This window comes from Pan troglodytes, chromosome 17 (genome assembly GCF_028858775.2).
Source record: "Pan troglodytes isolate AG18354 chromosome 17, NHGRI_mPanTro3-v2.0_pri, whole genome shotgun sequence".
Taxonomy (NCBI): domain Eukaryota; kingdom Metazoa; phylum Chordata; class Mammalia; order Primates; family Hominidae; genus Pan; species Pan troglodytes.
Window position 1 is genome coordinate 69515985 of NC_072415.2, and position 19302 is coordinate 69535286.

The window sequence follows — 19302 nt, forward strand, 5'->3', positions numbered from 1 at the left end:
GCTCTGAGGGTGGGCAAAGCATCCCAAGTCCATGCAAACCTCACTGGCATCAACTGCGTGAATGCTCAATGTGGATATTTTCTTATTTGTAAATATCCTTCCACCTGGCCTTGGCCAAGCCCTCCTTCCATCAGGCATCATCGTTCCCACCCCAGCGGCACGTACCTTTTGCTTCAGCTGCAGCACGGTCTGCTTCATCTGGTAGAACTCCTTGCATGTGGCACAGCAAGTTCCGGCTTTCACCACGTTCTCAGACTTCTCATGGCCTGAGAAAGGAGATAGGCTCAGTCCTGTCTGGGAGGCTGGATGCAAGTCAGACCCAGAGAGACAGCATCGGGAAGGGCGGTCCCAGGGACAGAGTAGCTGACAGCGGGACATGCGAGGGCTCAACTGTGGGTGATTTTACAGCTCTCGGGTCCTGCCAGCATGCCCCAGGGTCAGCGAAGAGGGGAGGACAGAGGGAGAGGGGCCCTGCTAGAAGCTCAGCTCAGCTGTTCCTATTTAGACATGCCAGGAAGACCCTGATCTTCCTTTCATGTGTGAAAATGCGTACCATGGCCTTTTATCAGTGCTTTTCCAGAAGGCAGGCTCTATAAATCTGACATGATTTATACTCCCCTTAAAGGGCTAATGTTCACACACTGTCAATATTCCCCAAGTGCAGGCACTGGGCCTCAAAGCTGCCTTTATCACCTCTGCTAATCCAATTCTTCAAAGGGAGCACAGCAGTGGGCCGGGAGCTGACCTCACTGACGCGTGAGGCCAGGATGGGAAATGCCCCAGATACTTCGCCACTCCATCTGGGGCCATTCAGGACAGCAATGGAAACGCAGTCGGGCCCAACCACTGCAAAGGGTCCCAAAGCCCTGCTGTAGAACACTAGGTGCTCTATGGGCTTTTTGTAAAAACATTCTTTGCTAAAGGAAAACCAGGTGAAGTAAATGGTGATCTGGCCAAGAATACAGACAGCTCTCTTCTTCCTGGCACTGGAATGGCCTACTTAAGCCTGCATGCTGGGGAGACCAGACACCTGGGTCACCTTGCTGCTGAGGACCTTGCACAGACTGCCAAGGTCGTGCCAAAGGTGGCAGCAGTGTGGGCTGAAAGTGCTAGGTTGAGGGTGTTTTGTTCAGGCAGGCAGGACAGTTGACACCCAGGGAAGCATAAACTCTCCTCGCTTAGCAGCCCTTTGGCGTCGGGCCAGGTTTGCTCTTTGTGTGACATAATAACCACGACTATCTAGAACGCAGACTGGGGAAGTCGGGTAATGCGTGACCATCTCTTGTGCTTCCTGGCCCATATACTTTGCTTCTTACTGTTCCTCTCTTCTGCAAAGCCCTCTGTTCCATCTCCACTTGTTGAATCCCACCAAGACGCAGATCAAATGTTCCATGAAGCCTGCTCTCTACCCACGGAAGTCTGAAAATCAGGCAGCATTTACCGTGTGTCCCTCCCACTCACAGGCTGGTCTTCTAGGCCTCCCTGGAGAGCGTCTCTTAGGGCGCATGCCACCATGTAAGCTGCCTAAGAACCAGGCTCACTTCTTGGTATCTCACATAATGGATGCTCGAAAAATCTTTGGGAAATGGACTGTTACAGGTTGAATTGTGTCCTGATTCCCAGTGCTTTAGAATGTGACTTTATTTGGAAACAGGATCACTTCAGATAAAATCAGTTAAGATGAAGTTATACTGGAGTAGGATTGGATCCTAGTCCAATATGATTGGTGTCTTTATACAAAGAAACTTGTGCACAGGAAGAATGCTATGTGAAGATGAAGGCAGAGGTGAGAGGCAGTGGAAGCCAAGGAACACCAAAAATTGCCCGCTGATGACCAGATGCTGGGGAAAGGCATGGAATGGATTGTCCTGCACAGCTGTTAGAAGAAACCAACCCTGCTGACATCTCAGACTTCTAACCTCAGACCAGAGATAAATTTCTGTTTCAGCCACTTAATTTGTGGCATTTTGCTATGGCAACCCTAGGAAACAGACACTTGAATGGATGGAGGGAGAGATGGGCATGAGGGCAGCCCACATGCAGGCAAAACTTCCTGACACAGCCCGACTGCCCAGTCCTCTCCCTGGTGACATATGTAGTGACCAGGGCTTCTGCCCTTTGGGAGGTGAGCAGGCCCAGAGGCAATCTGGCAGCTGAGCTCTCAGACTGTGCACCTTCAGCACAGCAGCAGGCAGTTTCAGAGCTTACCCGCTGCACCACCATCCCTGCACCATGGGAGACCTGGGGCTGGCAGCACCCGAGCTAGGTACACATTTCTCAAGCCAGCAGGTTGACACAAATGATGCCATGCTGTGTAGTTGAGTTTCCACAAGTGACAGTGTAATTGTTGAATATACAGGGTCAACCTAGCTCTTTAGGCAGGTTTTGAATGTGTCATCGGAGAAAAACACTTGAACCTCTGCAAAAGTGGCAGTTTTTTAAAATCCACTTTATGTGTAACCAACATAACAGGGCCATCTTGGTAATGCCTGCTTTCTAGGCGAATTCCCGTAGCTTCCTCACCTGTACTCCCTTCAATTGGCACACTGGAGGGATGGTTTTGACTCACTGCAGCTGTGTGATAACGAGCTGAGCAGTAAGGGCGAATAGGGAAGGGCTTGTATCAGAGATGGTGGAGTGAACTGATCACCAGCACAAACTTGAGTCCCACTGTTCTGGGTGCAGGTCCCATCTCTGTCACTGAATAGGCTCAGCGACCTTGGGCAGGTTACTTGGCCTCCACAAACCCCACCTGCCTCGACCACAGCCCTGGAATTACAATTCCCACTACATGTGGCTGCTGTGATGACTGCGCAAGGTAATGCACGGAAAGCCCTCAGCGCACAGCTTGGTTGTAGGTAGATGGGAGGCGATGCCCAGCAGTTTTCAGGCCCACCAAACCCCTTAAATTTCCTTTGCCTGATAATCCCAGAACCCTAGAATAACAGTATGGACATGAATAACAAAATGAGGAAACTGAGGTCTGGCGACTTCCTGAAGGTCACCTAGCAAGTATCTGAGGTGGGTTTAGAATGGAGTTGTCCTGAAATTTAGTCCAATACCTTTTCCACAAATCAGATGGTTTCCTTTGGGTTTTTTACCCCTGTTCAATGTACCAATTTATAATCCTATGGAACTTGAATACTCCTGAGAACCAGAATTATTTAGCTCAATCTCCAACAGAGTAAGGCAGGCAAATTTCCATGCAATAATATACTTAGTTGTAAAGGGCTGACGCCTTAACTTTGGTTGTGCTGACTGCAGGAAATGGTGGGCTCTTGCATGAAAAGATGACCCAGGCTCCAGGTTTATTATGTTAATACCTAAGGACAGATGAATGACATCCATCTTTCCCAACTAGTCTTTCATCCACTCCATCTCATCTACTGGTCAATTTATAGAATACCATCATCAATCTAGTCTGTCCATCAATCCATCCATCCATCCATCCATCTATCCATCCATCCAACCATCCATCCATCCTTCCATCCATCTTCCCATCCATTCCATCTTCCTAACCACTTATCAATCCGTCTGTCCATCCATCCAAACTTTCCTTCCTCTTATCCATCTATGGAGCATCTGCTGTTAGCCAGGTCCTGTGTCAGGCACTGAGAATGCAAAATAAGTGAGGATATCTGTTTAACAATTTTCAATTCATCTTTAAGAATCTAGCCCTGTTGGCAGAGCTGGGCCGCCATGAACAAAAGTTACAAGCTCATGTTTCTGTCCACTTTTACTTTTACACACTCAGTTAAATTTTCCAAGTGTTAATGTGATTAACCAATTCAACAGCTTCATGATAAGATAAACCTCTTTACCAGATTCTCGACTATTTCATTTAGATCATGGAATGTTAGAACGTATCTTTAGTTCAATCTCTTTTGTAGATGACAGTGAGATCCAGAGAGAGACAGTAACTTGCCTTAGGTCTTTCAGATTGCTGTGTGAAGAGACCACGAACTCAACTGGGTCCCAGCTGGCCGTTTTGGAGGAGTGGGTGCACGCAGTGAGCCTGCTATTGGGAATTCTGTTGAGAACACCTGAGAGCTATCTGCCGGCCAGGCTCCAGGGCAGAAGTTCTGCAGAGTGACCTGTTACATGCAAATTCCTGGGCTGTTTTCTGTTCCTTTGTGGAATTGTCAGAACACAGTGAACAAAGATTAACATTATCCAGAAGACTTGAAGCTCCTCTGACGCAGAAGTACACAGCATGGTAGTAAGGAGAGTAGGCGCTGGTGGAGTTACATGATCAGAACTTGAATACTGATGCTGCTAACTAGTACCTTTTAAATTGGACAAGTCATGGTTTCTGTGAATGCCCATTCTTTGAACGGTAAAAAGGTAACAGCACCTATCACTTGGAGCTGCTACGAGGAGCCAGTGATAAGATATGTAGGTTCCCAGAACAGTGCCCAGCTTATGTTAAGAGCTCTATTCACAGTACTCATTTTTATGTTATTTATTGTTGGTATTACTATGATTCAGTTCTCTACAAAATCAGATATGTGGGGTTGGGACCTCATCACCTTTTCAATACAGCTCTCAAGGGTTTAAAGATAAACAAGGACTCATACCTTTTGTATATGTAGACCTGGAACATAAAACCTACTCTGATGACGGGGTCACATCCACCTTGTAATTTGTCTGCAATAATGTCAACATGGAGCTACAAATAATCTCACATATGCTACATTGACAGTTTATTTAGAAATTGGGGTAGATATCGCTGCATGTTTTCAATCCTCTCAACTAATGCTGTGGTCACACTTCTGGGAAAAGCCTAGGATGGTATCACTTAACATTTTTTCTTCAACTTGTTCAGATTTTAAAGGTGCAATATTATTGATTAGCCACATGGGGGCATGAAGCTCTAATTTTTCCTGAAGTTGACCAGGACGTCTATCCTAAGCATTAGAAGTTGTAATGCCTTAGTTATCTTAGAAAAACCAAACAATGTTCCTGAAATATTTTATATGGGCAGTGTTAGAAATGAACAAAGCATGGTTGTGTTTAAAAGTTGATCGTGCAGATTTGTGTTCTGGCTGTAATATCCAACCCCAGAGGCACATTACAATCACCTGGAGGGCTTTTAAAATATGAATTCTGCTGCACACCACCCGTCTGGGGATGGCAAGGCAACAGTATCAGCATTTTTAAAAAAGCTCCCCAGGTAATTGCAAGGTTGAGAACCGCTGATCTATGGATTAGTGGAGCTTGAAAGTAATATGAAACACCTGGCCATCTGACACTGACCTGTAATAAGTGATGCCAGGGGTCACGGTCACGTTATCAGAAAATAAACAAAAGTTGAAAAATAAAGACTGGCAAGCTAATTACTATTGGAGCCAACATTTCCTTAATTTGTCTCCCTATTGAGGCTACAGACTCCCTGGGGTGACTAAACTGGCTCCGGCTACATATTTTCAAAGAGAAAATCAAAGTGACTGAATGTCCATTAGCCAGACAGCTTGTCTCACTGAGCCTGAAGCCAGTGGATTGCAACCTCTCAAGCCTCAGAGGCAGTCCTGGGGCCACCCTCCCTTCTCTCCTCCTGCATTCCTAACAACCAGCTGAGGTTATGTTTGATTTCAAATTCCTCTGATTGTAACAATACAGGCATTAGATATGCAAAGTTAAAAAGGAAAACCAAGGAGGAAGAGATGATTTCAGATCACATGTGGTTATACTCAAGAATCACTCTCAATTCATAACAAAATGACCATAACGAAATATTGAGCTTACTATTAGTCCAAAACAGATGAAAATGCTTATCAGCTTCTGATGTTCCGGAATGTGGGACTCTTTTTGGCCTGTGACATTTCTTATTGCTGAATTGAATGTTTGGATGTGTAATAATTCATCTTTTAGATATTTTGAGGAAAGTTCTCTGCTTAGAAGGTGTGGAGGCTGGGCATATTTCTTAGATGGAGGACTAAGAAATGAGGCGTGGGCCAGGAGCTGTGGCTCACGCCTGTAATCCCAGCACATTGGGAGGTCTAGGCAGGCAGATCGCCTGAGATCGGGAGTTCAAGACCAGCCTGGCCAAGATGGTGAAACCCCATCTCTACCAAAAATACAAAAAGTTTTAGCTGGGCATGGTGGCGCACGTCTGTAATCCCAGCTACTTGGGAGGCTGAGGGATGGGAATCGCTTGAACCTGGGAGGCAGAGGTTGCAGTGAGCGGAGATCGCACCACTGCACTCCAGCCTGGGTGACAGAGGGAGACTCCGTCTCAAAAATAAATAAATAAATAAATAAATAAATAAATAAATAATAAAATAAAAATAAAATAAAAAAATGAGGTCTGCACATGGAATCACAGGGCTTGTATCACTTATGTTAAGTCACACCAAATTATGAAAAATGTCTGAAAGGGTGAAAGGGTCTTCAAAGCTCATGTAGTTCAACCTTCTCATTTACAGATAAGGCAACTGAGGCCCAGAGACCCGCTCACTGTTGCTCAGTTAATACTGAACCAACTTTGGTTCTGCATTACTTCAAACTCTCAAGCCTAGGAACTTTCCACTGCATCACAGCTGTTAAAGAAATGATCCCCTTCCCTGCCACCCCTTGCTGGGCCACACTGCTGAAGAGTGGAGGCACTTTTTTTTTTTTTTTTGCCAGAACCATCAAAGCCAGCCCCCACCTTCCCAGCAGTCCAATCTCTTGAATCATGACTTTAATGTTCAGGGCATACAATGGCCTGTCCTTTCTCATAATTTTAATTATGTGTATGAATCGCTTCCCTCTACCCTTCTCTCTACCCTTGAGTTTCTACTTTCAAATATTCCTGGTTACTGGTGCTTCAATTTTGTTTTACTAAAATATAAAATCAAATGCTAGTCCTCTGTGCATAGGTGATAAATTCAGTGGAGACAAATTACTGAAAATACTGTAGAAGGGTGCTGCTGGAGAGCACCCTTAGTGGAGTTATATCAGGTTTCCCTTTTAAAGACTATTTGCAATTGCTATATTTGGGGAAGGATGTCAATGGAAGAGAAAGAGGAGAGGATTCCCAGCCAAGTGTAATCTATTTTTTTTTTTTTTTGAGACAGAGTTTCACCCTTGTTGCCCAGGCCAAGTGCAATGGTGTGATCTTGGCTCACTGCAACCTCAGCCTCCTGGGTTCAAGCGATTCTCCTGCCTTAGCTTCCCAAGTAGCTGGGATTACAGGCACCTGACACCACGCCCAGCTAATTTTTTGTATTTTTAGTAGAGACGGGGTTTCACCATGTTGGCCAGGCTGGTCTTGAACTCCTGACCTCAGGCGTTCCTACCGCCTCAGCCTCCCAAAGTGCTGGGATTATAGGCCTGAGCTACCATCCCCGGCTGCCAAGTGTCATCTTTTGCAATGAGTTTTGAATTACAGTAAGGCTCAATGATATAACCAGCAGAATGCTATTGATTAAACAGGACATCCCTCATTATAGTCACCTGTAACTGTCTCTCATTATGGCAGAATGGAAGGTAGTATCCTACTTCCATTCATCAGATGCCATGCAGTCTACAGAAAACACTCCTCTCTGGACTCCGGCCGCTTCATCTGCTGATATCAACATCCTTGCCTGAACGTTGACCAGATGGCTTATTGTTTGGCCCCAGAGCTAAGATCTTTGATGCTAAGTTGATATTTTCTAAACTGTTTTTCAGGATACCATCACTTGTGATGTGTCTGTAGGAATAATTTTGGGTTTAATCAAAGTTTCTTTTCTTTTCTTTTCTTTTTGAGACAGGGTGGAGTGCAGTGGTGCAATTATAACTCACTGCAGCCTCAACCTCCTGAGTTCAAGTGATCCTCCCACCTCAGCCTCCTGAGTAGCTGGGACTACAGGCATGTACCACTATGCTCAGCTAATTTTTAAACAATTTTTAGTAGAGATGGGGTCTCACTATGTTGGCCAGGCTGGTCTCGAACAGCTCAAATGATCCTCCCACCCTGGCCTCCCAAAGTGCCGAGATTACAGGTTTGAGCCACCACACCTGACCTAATTTTTTTTTTTAAATGGCAATCTCTCTGGGCTTTTAGTGCATTCTAATTGTGACCCCTTAGGAAGTGGGTGCAGTGATGCACACTCCTCCAAACACCTAAACACAGGACCTTAAGAAAGATATGCTTATTAACAGCTCACAGGAACCCACAGGTCTGCAGAACATCATGTGGGGAAATGCTGCAGTAAACGGTGGAGATAAAATATGTCTTTAACGCAAATAATACTAGAGAAGATACCAAAAAACACTGTAAAATAGATCCTCTAATATTACTACTGCTCAGGTATTTTTACTGAATTCTTAGCCACAGAGGTCACACTGGTCATCAACTAAAAATAATTCTTGATTTCTTGTACTTATCTGAAACTTTACTTGAAAAATATTTAAGAAGTACATTTCATTTCTCAGGGAAGGAAAGAGGTGCATGTAGTCCCAGTGGTGACGTAGCAAGAGACTGCTAATTTCTGGGAACTTCCTTTTCCTTCCCCCTTTCCCACCCTAGCCTGCCCCCAGCCCTTTCTGGGCCCACACTGCTGAAGGTTGGAGGCACAGGTGACTGTCTCTCACCAGGGCAGACCTTGTCACTGCACTCTGACCCACAGCAATCGTAGCTCACTGCAGCCTAGACCTCCTGGGTTCAAGTGATCCTCCCATCTCAGCCTCCTGAGTAGCTGGGACTCCAGGCATGTGCCTCCACACCCAGCTAACTTTTTTGATTTTCTCTGACTTACAGCCACCGCCAGGGCACCACACAGCAGGGCCATACACAGGGCTTGCTGCCTTGGGGACTGAAGAGGAATGTGGGTGGAGGATCTAGGAATTACTGCAGGAGGTGGAGGCTACCTGAGACCAAAGCACAAATAAACTCAGCATTTAAAATCTGATACCAGTCTCTGGAAATTCCATCCCGCTTCTCTGGTCATTGCTAGTGATGGTTGGTCTCCCTGCAGGCCACTCTCCCTCAGCAGGCAGGAACTCCTTGTGGGTGGGGCCAGGTCCTATTATTTCTATACCCCAACATCGAATCTCAACCTGACCCCCAGCAGTATTGTGTTTGTTGTTGGGGTTCCCGGTGATTATGCTCAAGCATAAGCCTTGGTTGCTGGAGGCTGCCCTTCATGAGCATATAAGTGGGATTTCACCTGTAGATAAACGTGAGGCAAAGAGACAATGGACTTGCCAGGCTGGGCTGTCCATAACGCATGGGCTACCTGGCTCAGAGCATAGCTGAAAATCCAATTCCCAAAATGAAAAATTAGAAAGCTGCTTTCTTGTGACTGATTCTCAAGCAGGCCCCACACATTCATAGATCAGTGGCTAAATAGCTGCACCCTGTTTTTCAGTGAGATTCCTGTTTTCAGTAAAGGACATCATCTACGAGGTAAGTTACACTTGCCTGCCCCTCCCCCACTGTCTCCACCATGGGACAAAACTCAGTGATTTTAATTTGGAACTTAAAAAGTAGTCAGGGCATGGTGGCTCATGCCTGTAATCCCAGCACTGTGGGAGGCCCAGAGGCCGGCGGATCACCTGAGGTCAAGGAGTTTGAGAACAGCCTGGCCAACATGGTGAAACTACTAAAAATACAAAAATTAGCAGGGCGTGGTAGCAGGCACCTGTAATCCCAGATACTTGGGAGGCTGAGGCAGGAGAGCCCCTTGAATCCGGGAGGCTGAATTTGCAGTGAGCTGAGATTGCACCACTGCACTCCAGCACTCCAGCCTGGGCAACAGAGCAAGACTCTGTCTCAAAAACAAAACAAAACAAAACAAAACAGTGGTCTGTAAATGTTACTTTTCTCCAGTCAACCTGTATGATCAACAAGCCCGTTTCCTCTGCCCTATGAACACCCCTGGGCAGGCACATGCCACATGCTTCAGGCTTTAAGAAGTATCACCAAGTCCTCAAATTCACTCAAATTATTCAAATCGCCCAATCCTAAACTGGTTCCAAAGACTTATTTTGCATTTACTTCCGACATATGGCAGCTTCCTTGTGACTCAGCCCAGTTGCTTGTCAGAATTTCACTTTGTAGTTCTCCCTTGCGAGGCAGCGGAGTCTGGTCCTAAGCTGTTTGCTGTCCTCAGCTGATGGCTGCTACCTTCTAGCCCTTTTTGAAGCTTGGGCTACACCCAAGAATCACCACCTCCTGAGTGCCCAAACAGCTCTGGTTTTTTCATTTCTGCATTTCTGGCTATGGGTGATTTGTCCTAGGAACCCCAAAGGAAGGTTCAGGCCCAGCCAACCTCTCCCGACAGAGCTCCAGCCACCTTCCCTTCCCAAGGTAAGTAGAGAATAGCTAAGCCCTAGGCTTGGGGAAGAGGACAGCAGCTTCCTGGGCTACAAGTAGTGGGTACAGGAGCTGGTGGCTGTGTGGCACCAGCCTCAGGCCCTCTAAGTGGCTGAGGGCTTTCTCCCCAGGGAACTGGTCCTGCCAGCCATTGTCAATGGAGTCCATTTTGCTTCAAAGTTCACCCTGGCTAGAAAGGCCCTTGACATTCAGGCTAAAATCCTACACTTTCATGGCTAGGCTGGCACTGACAACTTGGCAGGGGCACCAGAGCTGCTTCACACATGCATGTGGTGGTATTTTGATGACAAGGCATTGCCTGGAGCATTGATATTAGTTTAGGGGCTCTCTTTCTCCTTTCTCTTTCTTCTTCTCTCTTCCTCTTCCCCCATCCCTCCCCCTTTTCCTCTCTGCCTCGTTCTTCTTTTTTCCTCCGAACTCAAATAAGGAAATAACCCAAACTTCAGCTGATCATATGCTTGAGTGACCAGACATCTCAGCTGAATGTCGCTGACATAATGTAAATCAGCTTCTCAGCTCTGTGCTAAAGGCCCAGCTTTCAGAAATTTTCCAACTGCCTGTGGACTGACACTTCTGTGAAACACAAAGATGAACCACTACAAAAATAAGATGTAAAATGCAAGCATAAATTTTTGGATTTAAACAAAATTCCTCTGTCAGATTGATATAAAAATTTTTAAACACTCTCAATTTTTGTTTTTATCCAATTGTGAATCTTGCCTGTCCCTAGACCATATTTTGAGTAGCATGGATACAGATTGTTTACCTTACAAGGAGATGTTTCATATTTATATTTCAGCCCATTTTCTTTGGGAAAACACAGCGTTTCTGGCCTCTTCTCTGCTCATCTTAGTTTGTCTAAACACATATCTAAGCTCTACTCATTTCTCTAAGAGCACACCACTTCAGCTTGGCGGAGAGCTTCCTCCAGTACACACTAGCTTACAACCCTTGAGCTAATGGGCATCACTCTTATTCTTTCTCTTTAGAAGGAGTTTGAACTTATATTCTCTTCCCTAGGTCCCATTTACAATTCATATATGTGCCCCTTCCTGCCCACTTGCCTGCTTGTCCTCTGAGGTACCTGATTGTGCTCTTAAGTGAATATATAAAAATATATGTTATATATATTACATATAACTACATGAATATAAAATACATGATATGGTTTAGCTGTGTCCCCACCCAAATCTCATCTTGAATTATAGCTCCCATAATCCCCATGTGTCATGGGAGGGACCTGGTGGTGGGTAATTGAATCATGGGGGCAGGTCTTTCCCATGCTATTCTCATGATAGTGTATAAGTCTCAGAGATCTGATGGTTTATCAATGCAAAGGGCAGTTCTCTGGCACATGCTCTCTTGCCTGCAACCGTGTAAGACGTGCCTTTGCTCCTCCTTTGCCTTCCACCGTGATTGTGAGGCCTCCCCGGCCATATGGAACTGTGAGTTTTTTAAACCTCTTTTTCTTTATAAATTACCCAGTCTTGGGTATGTCTTTATCAGCAGTGTGAGAATGAACTTATACAATAAATAATTATGTATAATTACATATAGGCACTTGGAAACTTTAGACATTAAACATAATGTGGCATACATTGTATATAAAATTACATAGCATAATTACATAAATATATTTATATATACAATTATATAATCATATCTATATAATATATAACCCCCCAAACTGGTTTTATATATATATAATATATAAAAATATGTAATTAGGGAGATATTTAGACTTGCCCTACTTACCAGTGTCATTGGGATATTTGTCTCCCCTGGTACACGTCTTCCCATCATCTTCCTGGATGTAGCCTTCCCGGCACTCGCAGCGGTAGCTGCCCAAGGTATTGATGCAGATGTGGGCACACAGCGTCCCATTGCTGCTGGCACACTCATCAATATCTGGTTTGAACCAAATGTAGAGAATACTGAGTTTCTGAGAATTCACTTCTAATACAACAGATGACACTGGGCTTTGCCTCTCTGTTAATAACAATGAAGGACACTTGGTCCGACCTTGATCAGAGCAGCCTGGAATAAAGTAGGGAGCTAGAAATGTGGGTCATCCATAAAAACAGCACTTTTGGCCAAGTGGTCATTGTTACAGGCTGATCAGTGATGGGGTTCCTGGCTGTGGCTCTGCCACTCCCAAGTCATGTGGCTTAGACTGCTAGCCTTCAGAGATCTCACTTACAGAACAATAACAATGAAGCCTGCCCTAAACACTTCACAGGGCTGCTTAGAAATGACAATGAGATCACCAATGACAACACTCAGAGAAGCAAACATTATAGAGATGATTTTTTGCGAGTGCCCTACTGTGCTGGGGATTTTTAAGTTTCCCTTTATAGTATAGGTTCCAAACAGCATGATGATGACCCCACAGGTCACTTAGGAATGGCTCCTTCTCAGTTAAAAGCCATGATGGCACCTGGGAAAAGATACTTCTAATGAAAGAAAATAGTCATAATGGGTCTAATGGAAAGAGTCTTCCCCAGGAAATTTCTGCCTCATCAAGAACCCAGACAGACCCCTCATGAGCTGTGGAAATGAGCCATGGGACCATCAAACAAGTCCCCATGAAGAGCCTGTTAACTATGCACATCATGGACTTGCTCCCCTGCCGCATGGTGGAAACAAAAACGTTTCCCACCACGACGACAGTGGGAGGCCCAATTCCATTTCCTGTTCACTGGTTGAAGACAGTGGGTAGCAGTGGGTGGGAGCCGTGGCATGCAGCCCCAGACTGTGCACATGTGCTGCGTAGACACAGGCCAGCCCTGAACTTGAGGATGGCAACAACTTCCCAGCCACTCCCTGCACAAGCTGCCAGTGACTCAGTCCCTGTGTATGCTGAGGGGAGGGTGGTCATCTGGACGCTCCCCTGGCAGTACCAACTATGTCACCTGTAGACCAGATGTTGCAGCTGCATCCTCCTCTGCAATTCCTCAGGCTCACTGCCTTTCCCCAGGTGTCCCTGCCCTAAACCTACATGTGATGCTGCCTGTACTGCCCAGAGAGAGAGGAGATGAAGTTGAAATCAGAGATAGAAATAGAACTCTTAGTAGAAGCCAAGTTCTGCTGGTCCCCAAACCCCCAAACAAAAAGAACAGGGGGCTGGGTGCGGTGGCTCATGCCTGTAATCCCAGCGCTTTGGGGGGGCCAAGACAGGAAGCTGAGCCCAGGAGTTCCAGGCCAGACTGAGCAACATAGTAAAATCCCATCTCTATAAAATACGAACAAAATTAGCTGGGTGTAGTGGCGCATGCCTGTAGCTCCAGCTACTCAGGAGGCTCAGGTGGGAGGATCACAGGAGCATGGGAGGTTGAGGCTGCAGTGAGCCATGATCATGCCACTGCACTCCAGCCTGGGCAACAGAGTGTGACCCTGTCTCAAAAATAAATGCATAAAGAATAGGGTACAGTAGCTGCTATAAAGTGAAGTAAGAGCCTTGTGCCTGGGACCTGAGCCTCATGGAATGGCCTGTACCTTTCTCTGCAGGAGAGGCCAGAGATCCCTGCTCCATTCACTTGGGAGTCACAATCCCATTGTCTGGGCATTGTGGGGCACCATTCCCAAATGCCGACAGGGAGCAACCAGAGGACCTACGGTTAGAACTTCTCAGAAATGGTGCTCCCTAGAGCCCCTGCTAGGATAGAGAAAGAGGGATGCTCATGACAGCTGGTTTATCTTCCATGTAGGTCTACCTGCTAGTCTCTGGCAGTTCATCCTCCAGTTGATTCTTAAATCTCACCATGCCTAGGAATCATTAGAGGCATTGGTGTAAATATGCACGTCTGGACCCACTCTCAGAGTTGTGATTCATTAGGTGTGGAGAAAAGGCCAGGTTTTTTTTTTTTTTCCCAAACGAGGACCCCAGATGTTTCTCGGGTTAGTTATGAACTGACCACACTTTCAGACACATGGTTCCAATGGAAAATGAGCCATAAAGCTGCCTTAGAACCTCAAGGAGTGCACGGCTGGGATAGCCAGTTCATGAGGGTGGCAGTAAACAGGCTGGTGCCGTGGATGGTGCAGGCTCTGCTCAGCTGCAGCCCAGGTGTCTGGCTTCAGCTCCCTCTGACTTCCTCCCAACCTGTCTGCCATATGGCTACTTCCTTTTTCCCCCAATCATCTTCTAAGAGAATGTTTATTCTTGTTTTGTTCTGTCTGCGTTTTTACTTTTCTGACCACTTATACTCTGTTTTACATTATTCTAGTTTATATTTGGGCATGTTCCCCTTCTCCTGCTCTTATGTCTCATTGCCAATTAGGACCTTGCTGGTACCAAATCCCGGAAGAATTCCTTGGGCCTAATTGGTTTTAGTAATTGTGATGAAGGGCAGTGATAAGCTATCCCTAGGATAATATCAAACACAACTCCATCCAACAAGTATGAGAACTGAAGGGTCCAACCAAGGACAGAACCATCTGAACAAGGCACATGTTCAGAAGCTGGAAACAAGCACATTCCCAACACACCCAGACAGTATGGCTTCTCCCGCTTCCGGTGTCTCTCCCGGTCATATCGGTATCCCGGATAACAAGTACACAGCACTCGGCCAAAGTTGTCCGTGCACTGCTGTTCACAGGGAGCCTCGGCACAAACGTCATAATCTGAAAAAGCAAAGTGAGAGCTCACATCAACTACAGGAGGAGGCGGAGTAACCTGGCCCTGGCCTGGAAAGGACTTTCTGGGCTGGGCTGTGCTCAAGGGCACATGTGAAGTGTGGACAGACATACTTGGAGGGACAGGAACTCTTTAGGGCTGTGGGTCACCTTCTAAGAGTACTGCAATGGGTAACTTACATGGCATCACATCACTCGTGATTTTTCCCCTAGGTCACCTTGTCATCCTTTGGTCTTTGTCACTATCCAGAGAGAAAAGACTCTTAAGAGGACCAGCCTCTGCGGATTCCCTCGGGCTTGGGGGAGCTGTTTTGTCTTGTTCATCAACTGCTGTAGAGGCAGGTGACTCCACCCAGCAGTATACTAAACAAAGGCCAGCTGGGGTGACGGGCACTGGTGTCATCATATGGGAAGAAGGGCTGGAAGTCAGGCAGGCTCAGAGAGGTAGGAAGGGGGCTTTGTGTATACATGTCTGGTCTCATGCTGCTGATACAGACATACCTGAGACTGGGTAATTTATAAAGGAAAGAGGTTTAACTGGCTCACAGTTCCACAGAGCTGGGGAGGCATCACAATCATGGCTGAAGGTGAATGAGGAGCAAAGCCGCTTCTTATATGGCATCAGGCAAGAGTGTGTGTGCAGGGGAACTCCCCATCAGATCTCGTGAGACTTATTCACTGTCATGAGAACACCATGAAAGACCCACCCCATGATTCAATTACATCCCACCAGGTCCCTCCCATGACACGAGCGAATTCTGGGAGCTACAATTCAAGACGAGATTTGGGTGGGGACACAGCCAAACCATATCACTTTGTAATAGAAATGTGCATGACTTATAAGAGGGCCGATGCTTATGTGTGTATACTGTATAAGTGTGCATCCTGGGGGGTTGATCTCTCATGCTGAGAAGGGGTTGGGTGAGTTCGAATGGCTAGAGGTCTCTTTCCAGCTCTCAGCCTGTACAAACTGAGGTGGATACACTGCTACTTATAAAGAATTAGGGCATCTGCTCCTCTCAGTTCCTATGAACTGATATGTAATGAGCCTCTGAAGGGACTTTGGCTCTAATTCAGTAGCTCAGGCACAACACTGACTCCCGGACCGGAGCCAGCACCTCATTAATCCTTGCACTATCTCTTCCAGGTGCTGACAGATAAACTATACTTGGACACAGAGCGAGTCTGGCTTTGCTCCACCACATATGAAGGTGAACGGGTGGGCTGTCAGCTCCTGATGCAGGGAGGGTTTGTGTGACAAGTATTGTGCCACTCTCACGATGACCTGGAAAGCTGCCCTTGTAAAATACTCCTTCCCATGATTGTGATTTCAGGCCTGCTTTGCCTGCATGGTGTTCTGACCAACCCTGCGAACTGTCTCTGGCTACACGTTTCCCCCACTTGGCATCACCTCTAGGCAGCCAAGGTTCTGTGCTCTTTTTGTTGGAGAGCGTGATCCTGGCATGACTGGCTCTGAGCTTCCCTGTTGGCTGTTGCCACCATTCCGCAGCAGCTGGGAAGGGGAAGAAGGAGGCAGAGAGGCTGTCAAAGTGTTTGAGTTGATCATGGTGCCTAACAAGGCAGTTCCCTGTCTCTCCTACCATTTCTGCTTCCCTGAGGAACTGCTCTCAACTCTTCTGATTCTTTCTATACTCACTTCTGCATCTCTAAATAGCTGACTTGCATTGCTTCTTTATTTTTATTTTAAATCCTCTCTATTGACTTCCAGTAACAGAAGAGATGCATTTAACTTTTTCATGGCCTCCTGTCCCCTGCAGTCACACCCATAACTTCCTATTCCCTCCATCTGGCCAATACAGTTATGATGATATTTTGGTGTGATAATTTTTAGTATTTGCACCATAATGACAACATAAAAGCTATTCTTTGCTGAGCCTGGAAGTATGCTTGAATTACTTATACCTTCTTGAAGACCTTTTTGTCTTCTTTGGAATTAAAAGAATTACCTTGTATATTTTTGGGGTGCCAGTTACTGAGCTTTCTTTCTTAGCTTCAAACACCCACCTTCTTCTTCCATGGGCTACTTTGTGACTTGGGCTCTGGAGACCACATTCCTCCTTTGTCAGTTGCCAGCCTCTTCATTTCTGACAGTGACACACATAGAGACACAGACAGATACAGACAGGGAGGCTGGAAGAGGAAGAAAGGATATCTGCCTTTTTCTGGTTTGCTTCCTGGGCTTCCTATTCATGAAAACCTAATATCAGCCTTTCTCTTCCATCCCACTAGCAGATTGTTTCAATAGCAGCTGCAAGCCGGGCATGGTGGCATGTGCCACCTCCGGAGGTTGAGGTAGGAGGCTGGCTTGAGGCCAGGAGTTCAAGACCAGCCTGGGCAACAGAGTGAGCTCCTGTGTCTACCAAAAAGAAAACAGTAGCAGCAAAATCCAGCTTGTATTTTTTCCAACACTTGCAAAATCAGCCTCACTGTATCCCATTTCAGAGACATCAGCACCAGCCAGCCATCTGGTAGCCCCTCCTCAAAGGTCTGGGTCCCTGATCCACTAGTAACTTCCTCTGAGTTCTGAGAAATAGGGCTTGCTAGTCACTACCTCTTCCTCAGAGTGCTGGGTCCTCCAAACTTCTAAGTTTTCACTGGCCCAGTATCTTCTCTTTGTTTCCCTAACCTAGAGGTGGTAGCTGCTTCCTGCAGTTGTTACCTCAATGATACTTAATTTTCCTTTGCATTTTTGGTTCTCAATTACTAGTTAGCAATTCTTCATATTAATTGCTTTCTGTTAAATAAGTGGTGAAGGCTCTGTTTCTGGACAATTCAATCTACATATTCAGTTTTCTACAAATTGATCACTGATTCATCACCAGAGAATCCCTCAATTTTGCAAATCTCTTCTTATAGACATTTTTTCAAATTAATCTCAACTTGCTCTAATTAGGACTCTGTAGGTCTGCTGCACAGCAGCTACTACTCTTGGTCTTGAACTCCTCAAATAATCCTCGTCTCAGCCTCCCAAAGCACTGGGATTACCAGCACCACGCCCAGCCTATAGCTGCCTCCATGAATGTGCATTCACCATGAACCTAGGGATGCCCATCACCTCCCTCTCTCTTTTGTTGGATTCCTGTTTCCTGGATCTCTCATGTGTTAGTCTGTTCTCACGCTGCTAATAAAGACATAGCTGAGACTAGGTAATTTATAAAGGAAAGAGGTTTAACTGACTCACAGATCCACATGGCTGGGGAGGCCTTACAATCATGGAAGAAGGCAAATGAGCAAAGTCATGTCTTACATGGTGGCAGACAAGAGAGAGCTTGTGCATGGGAACTCTCATTTATAAAACCATCAGATCTTGTGAGACTTACTCACCACCATGAAAACAGTATGGGGAAACTGCCCCCATGATTCAATTATCTCCACCTGGGCCTGCCCTTGATACGTGGGGATTATTACAGTTCGATGTGAGATTTGGGTGGGGACACAGCCAAACCATATATCCATGTCTTTCTCTCTTCCAGTTTACTCCCTCATTTTAGTGGAGAATATTCTCCATTGGCTTCCTGAAAAATGTCATAAAAGGGGTAAAAGTTTTGAGATCATGCATGTCTAAAATATACTTTATCAACCCTTATGATTACTACTGATAGTCTGTGTATATAATTCTAGGTTGGAAAACTTTGCCTCAGAATTTTGCAGGCATTGTTCCATTGTCTTCCAGCTTTTCAATGCTGCTGTAGGGAAGTCCTGTGAGATTCGAATTCTTGAGCTTTTGTATGAATCACATTTTTTCTCCTCCCTAAAAATTTTTAGGACTTATATGGTACCACTTCAATCTTTGGTAAACCCTTTTTATAATCTGGAAATTAATATCCTTCAATTCTGAAGACTTTTTTTGAATTATATCTTTAAGAACTTACTCCCTCTGTGTGGAATTTTAAATTATTTGGATGTTGCATCCCCTGGACTTTATGTCTAATATTCTCATCTTTTTTTTTCCTATTGTTAATTTCTTTGATCTCTTGCTCCCGTGCTTGGAAAACTTCTTCAGTGTCACCTTCCAACCCTCCCACTATTTCCGCCCTCCACTACTCACCATCCAACCCTCCCACTACTCCCCACCCAACCCTCCCACTACTCCCCACCTACTACTCACCTTCCAACCCTCCCACTATTTCCTCCCCCACTACTCACCTTCCAACCCTCCCACTATTTCCTCCCCCCACTACTCACCTTCCAACCTTCCCACTATTTCCTCCCCACTACTCACCATCCAACCCTCCCACTATTTCCTCCCCACTACTCACCATCCAACCCTCCCACTATTTCCTCCCCTGCTACTTACCTTCCAACCCTATTTCCTCCCCCACTACTCACCTTCCAACCCTCCC

At 45.8% G+C, this 19302-nt stretch overlaps 1 protein-coding gene across 5 annotated transcripts in view; it reads right to left on the minus strand.

The window, feature by feature from the left end:
• Window positions 1-19302, minus strand: part of CCBE1 (collagen and calcium binding EGF domains 1) — a 297400-nt gene that overhangs the window by 52786 nt on the left and 225312 nt on the right. For 4 of the 5 annotated variants that reach the window (XR_001711375.4, XR_001711376.4, XM_016933814.4 and 1 more), the window contains 3 exons: window positions 14792-14926; window positions 12059-12211; window positions 166-266 (listed from right to left, as the gene is read on the minus strand). Coding sequence is in view for 3 of the 5 variants with exons in the window: in XM_016933814.4 (XP_016789303.1) it covers window positions 166-266; window positions 12059-12211; window positions 14792-14926 (389 nt within the window). In the remaining 2 variants the exon portion in view is untranslated. Of the gene's footprint in view, window positions 1-165; window positions 267-12058; window positions 12212-14791; window positions 14927-16963; window positions 18730-19302 lie in introns of those variants that run through there. The other variant, XM_063795793.1, reaches the window with a different exon arrangement.